General features: G+C 38.9%; 1 protein-coding gene across 1 annotated transcript in view; it reads left to right on the top strand.

Annotated features, from left to right (window-relative positions):
• Positions 1-1639, top strand: part of LOC109849943 (glycoprotein 3-alpha-L-fucosyltransferase A-like) — a 14295-nt gene extending 12656 nt beyond the window's left edge. Inside the window, 2 exon segments of the mRNA XM_020419839.1 lie at positions 310-537; positions 1034-1639. Of these exon segments, the coding sequence (XP_020275428.1) occupies positions 310-537; positions 1034-1289 (484 nt within the window). The 3' untranslated portion in view covers positions 1290-1639.

Here is a 6231-nt window from a genome sequence, read left to right as displayed (position 1 = left end):
GGGTGGGGGGGATTTATAGAAAACACCTTAAAATAGGATAATTATACGGAAGCTACCTTTCATTTTTAATTTATATATAAACCATTAAAGTTGGTTTTTGTTGCGATCAACCACCTCACAGTCAATTTTTCATTAAAAATCTAAAAATTTCTAGGTATGTGAGTCGTATCTTACAGAAGTCGTGTCTGCTTGTCTTTTGAAAAGTTCATGAAAACCAAAGGCAGAGATATAACTTTGAATTTACATGTTTTGGAGTTTTATTCTCATGTTTTACAGAAGTTGTGACTTATAGAGCTTGTTCTTTTGCAGTTGGAAGTATGATGGTCCTTCTGACTCCTTTAAGGCCCTAGTGGACATGGCAGCAGTGCACTCATCTTGCAGACTTTGCATTCATATTGCAACAACTATCCGAGAAAACGAAGAGAAGTCTGCCAAGTTTCAGAATCGACCCTGCAAATGTTCCAACAATAAAGGAACTACATATCACTTGTATGTCAGAGAAAGAGGTCGTTTCGAAATGGAATCCATCTATCTCAGGTAGACTTTCCCCTCTGTTTTATAATATTGCCTAGTCATGCTATTACTAGGTCATTAACATGTAAACGGTTGCGGTTAATCGTGTGGTTTACTTTGTATCAGTTGATATTGACAAGTTTATTATTTTAAAAAGGTGATATTCTAAAGGTATCATTCATGTTAACTTTTTTGAGAAGTATCAGTTTTGTATTTATTTTCAACTAAGAACAATTATTTGACATAGCTGAAATATTTATATCTTAGGGTAACTATGGGAATACTAAACTAATCGTAGTAATGGTCGGCCTTACCTATCCATCACTTCTCATTAAATTAAGAGCAACTCTGTATATTGCCAGCTGATTTTTTTTTCTGGAAAAACTAACAAATTGTTTTTCGGGAATAACGCACCAAATGATCAAACTGGTGTTGCATATCAGCTTATGGTAATTTTTTCAATGAATCATTGCAAATTTAACTCTGCTGATGGTTTTCTCATTTTGATATTTTGCTCCAGATCTTGGAAATTGACACTGAAAGAATTGGAATCAGTGGTTCTCTCTAAGTTCATGTCCCTCAACCATGTTCCTATTTGGAAGAAGGAGAGACCTGAAAGCATAAGGGGAGGAGATGAACTGAAAATTTATAGAATATATCCAGTTGGCTTGACCCAGAGACAAGCATTATACAAATTCAAGTTTGAAACTGATGAGGATCTTAGAAAACATATAGAAAGCAACCCATGCCCTAAATTCGAAGTTATTTTTGTATAACCACAGGGTGTTGATGCTGCTCACACTTGCTGGCTGAGCCTTGGGGAAATGAATTCATCGGAATTTCTGTCATTTCGTATTTTGCTGAAATCCCCAGGTATTGTAATTATATCTCCTTTAGAGAGCTCTAGATCACTGGATTTACTGCTTTTAATCTTGCTGAAAGTTACAAAGGGGAGATATTGTAAAATATTTCTTGTACTCCCAGCAACATTGCCATTCATCAAGGACCTGTCTTGATTTATTCTGTGAGGAAAATCATGTTTTATTTAGAAAACTGTAGCCATTGCTGCTATAGGGACTTCCTGATGTGGTTGAGTTTATTTAAAAAGAGTTGGTCGTGCTGAATCTTTTATTCTCTTATCAGTAAGAGCTTCGAAAAGAAAGCGTAATATATATTTAGAGATGGCTACTGAGGGGAAACTATCGTCTCCCACATCTTTTTCTTATATGACTTTTTTTTAAAGGATTATTTGATAGTCTGGGTTGAGCTTGCTTCTTGGGTTCAAAACAATTTAGTTAGGCTTCAAATTGAAGTTTGTCCAATATTCTAATTTGATCACAATTTAGGATGCAGAGGATACAAGCGAATGTTCCTCTTGGATATTTGATAGGTGTTTTGGGTGATAAAACAGTTGATGAAACGTCGCAGGTGTTGAAGTTTGTTTCAGAGGCTTCTTTGATTCTTCTGTCGATGGATTTGGTGGCGGAGCCTCTTTTAAAATCACTAGCAAACTGTTAGAATGCAAATGTACAAACTTCAGAGGCTACTTTGATTCTTTCGTCGATGGATTTGGTGGTGGAGCCTCTTTTGAAATCACTAGCAAACTGTTAGAATGCAAACCCTCGACGCCCTGATGATCCTCCAATGCTTAAAATTAGCGACTTGAATAAGAAAGTAGAAAACTAATCGAGATAAGAATGAAATTAGACTTTGTTTTTCTTACGATTGTTAAATTGTTACCTCTTTTTTATAATAACTTGATGATTCTCCAGGTGAGTTGTTAGGATGCTTCCTTTGTACTAAGTTGTTCATGTGTCCCCTTGACACTGGCTGAGGTTGTTATGATGGTAGGCAAGGGTGTGGAGGGAATAATATTTAATGATTGCCTTTGCGTCTTCACACGAGTTGCTTAGGATTCACTAGCTTACATGAGGAGAGATTTGGTCTTATCTTGCTATCGAAGATGAGCAAGGCTCGGGTCGTGATGTTTGGCGTGGTTTTTAGACGAGTTGGTGGCGACCTGAAAACCATATCGCTTGAGGTGGTGCCTGGTTTTTTTGACTTGCTGTTAGTCTTCTGGCTAGACACATGACGCCTTTTTTTTGTTTCTTAAAAGATGGCTTTATATCATAACAATAGGACACAACTGCAAGACAGGCTCCACCACACCCTGGTAGTGTCTGCCATACCCTGGTGTGGCAGAATCTGTTCTGTTTTTCAGGGGTGTGGTGTGTGCCACGCCAGGGTGTGACAGACTCGTTTTTAGAATCCCAATCTGTTTGGGATTGTGTTTTGTTATAAATAGAACCATATTTTTATGGTTTCTAAATGAGAGAATTAGCATTGTTTTGAGAACTTTGAGAGAGAGATATTGTGAGGGAGTTGAGAGCTTTGGTTAATGTTATATTTGAGTGATTTTGTGAGTTGTAACCCGTTGTATTTCTCCTCATATAATAAAATCTCCCCATCCTCTCCCCGTGGACGTAGGAAATTGCCGAACCACGTAAATTTCTGTGTTTGGTTTGATTTGTGTCGCATTTTGGTGAATTGTACTCGTGTTTGGTTTTGGTTTTCTTCTCTCATTGCTCACCGACTCGTTTGGTTGTCGAGCACGCTTTCGCACGGCGCACAACAATTGGTATCAGAGCTTAGATTTCGGATCTAGGGTTTTTGGATTAGGTGGAGGAAGATTCAGTTTGGAAGCTTGGTTCTTGGAGTTCTAGGCTTCGGTGGAGATAGGGTTTAAAGTTGCCGTTGGAGATCTCGCTTTTCTTGTGTGGTTAAGAGTTCTATTTGGAATCCGTTCTAGGGTTCAGTTGGGTAACTTCTAAATTCTATAAAGTTTGAATTTTTCTCTATAATTTGGAGTTTATGAGTATGAGTGGAGAAGTTGGTGAAAGCAGCAAGATGACGGGTACAATTCAAGTTGGTTTTCAGAACACTAAGATTAGTATAGTGAAATATAACGACAAAATCAATTTTCGTTTTATGGATGAGCGACGTACATGATGCGCTCAATGCTCAAAATTTGGAGGAGACCATCATGGTCTATGAGAGACCACCAAAATATAAAGAGGCGGTATGGGAAAAGATAAATAGGAATACTTGTGGGGTGATCAGATCCTGTTTGGAACATGAGCTGAAGTATGATGTGATTAGGGTGACGTCTGCAATAAAGATGTGGGAGATTCTCAATAATAAGTATCTTATGAAGAGTGTTGAGAACCGATTGTACTTACTACATAGATTATTCAGATTTCAAATGTCCAAAGGCACCTCACTAGCAGTTCATGTGAACAACTATACTAAGTTGTTATCGGACTTGACGAATGTTGATGAGAAGATATCGGATGAGTACAAAGGTGATTATTTTGTTGGGCGGGGCTCCTTACCGGATGAGGAGTATGATATCTTTGTGCTTACTTTGTTGAATGTGAGATCTTCTATCACTTATAGTGAAGTAACTAACGCTTTGACGAATTATGATTTGAGGAGGAAGGACAAGGAGACTTCCTGTGCTAGTACTTCAGGAGAGGCCTTGTCGACGAGAGGTGGAAGCCCATATCCGAGAGGTGGCAATAGAGGCAGGTCAAAGTCAAGAGGCCATCACTAACTAGGAAATAACCAATGTGTATTCTGTAAGGAACAGAGGCATCAGAAGAGAGACTGTCCAAAGATCAAGGAGGAGGAGAATAGAAAGAAAAAGAGCCAATGAGGTGAATGTTGCGAAAGGCGATGATTCCAATGATTTGAGCTTTTCTTTATTGATTACTCCGGAGGTGAACCACTTAGATACATCAGATTGGATGCTAGATTCTGATGCTACTTATCATGTGACTCCCAGGCGAGATTGGTTTACATCATTTGAGAGACTCGATGGGGGTATTGTTATCATGGGAAATGATCAATCCTGTGGTATTTGTGGGATAGGTACCGTGAGGATTCAGATGCACGATGGAGTAGTCCGTGAATTAAAAGATGTGAGATTTGTTCCTCAGCTGAAGAAGAATCTTATTTCTGTTGGAGCTTTGGAGGCAAAAGGATTCAAGGTGACCTTTGAAGACGCTGTAGCAAAGGTTACTAAGGGATCTTTGGTGGTGATGAAGGGAGTCCGCAGTTAGAATTTATATTATCTGAAGGGGAGCATCGAGATTGGTCAGGTTGCTTTAGCTATTTTAGAGGTGGGTATTAGCAGACTTTGGCATTACAGGTTGGGACACACAGGAAAGAAGTCACTGCAGGCGTTGTGCAAGGAGGGACTATTGAAAGGAGCAAAGAGTGGAAATGTTGAGTTCTGTGAGCACTGTGTTCTTAGCAAGAAGACGAATGTGAAGTTTGGGATGACCATTCATAGGACGAGAGGCATCCTGGATTATGTGCAAAAAGATATTTAGGGTCCCACCAAGACTACATCACTTGGTGGTCGACATTAGTTTTTCACATTCGTTGATGACTATTCTAGGCGTTGTTGGGTGTACACCATGGCAAAGAAGAATAAAGTCCTAGATATATTTATGGAGTGAAAGAAGAGGTTGGAACTGCAGATTAGGAGAAAGATTAAGACGTTGCGATCCGACAACGGCGGTGAATACACATCAGACCCATTTCAACACCTATGTCGAGACGAGGGCATAGAGAGACACTTCACAGTTAGTCATACACCATAGCAGAATGGGAGTGGCTGAGAGGTTAAATCGATCTTTGCTGGAGAAGATCCGATGTTTGTTAGCGCATAGTGGTTTGGAGAAGATCTTTTGGGCTGAGGCACTATCATATGCGAGCCACCTCATTAACAGGCTGACTTCATCTGCGATTAAGGGGAAGACCCCTATGGAGATATGATCAGGAGAGCCAACACATGACTATGACCAGCTTAAGGTATTTGGGTGCCTTGTATTTTATCATGTGAAGACTGATAAGTTAGAACCTCGAGCTAAAAATGCTATATTTATAGGATTCAAGCATGGTGTCAAGGGATATAAGCTATGTGATCTAGTTGATAGAAAAATTATGCTGAGTAGGGACGTGTGACGCCCATGGGTTCACAGAAGGCTGCAATCTAAGGTGAAACCAAGGATGTCAAACCTGCCATGCACCATACCGTGCAATAACATGTTTCACCATCACAATTACTATCTTTCTAGTAGAGTCAAATAACAGGTGTAGGTACAAAAGCAAGTAAAAGATAATACAAGAGTCAACTGATGAAATAATAGAGATCCGATTAATATTTCATCATCGAACATACTAAAAAATACAAGTCAATATATGGAATGAATAAACTGGAACTCCTCAACAAGTCTCAAATACAAAATGTCTGAATAACAGGAAATAAGGCACACAGCCTTTACAACCTCTAGAAATAAACTCTCAAAATGCCTTAACAAAAGCCTACAGTGGAGCTCAAAAGTAAAATATAACTATAGTAGAATAGCTGAAGCTAGAGTGCCTCGCCATCAACCTGCGACTCTCCGGGCTCCAGGCTCGTTACCTGAAAAGGGGAGGGACAACGAGCGTCAAAACGCTAGCGAGCAATACACAACCAACCTCAAGGGAAAAGGGCTCGTTGTATACAGAAAATACAGTTATAACACACACACACACACACACACACACACACACACACACACATATATATATATATATATATATATATATATATATATATATATATATATATATATATATATATATATATATATATATATATATATATAT

This window comes from Asparagus officinalis, chromosome 7 (genome assembly GCF_001876935.1).
Source record: "Asparagus officinalis chromosome 7, Aspof.V1, whole genome shotgun sequence".
Lineage (NCBI taxonomy): Eukaryota > Viridiplantae > Streptophyta > Magnoliopsida > Asparagales > Asparagaceae > Asparagus > Asparagus officinalis.
This window is presented reverse-complemented; position numbering and strand designations above follow the sequence as displayed.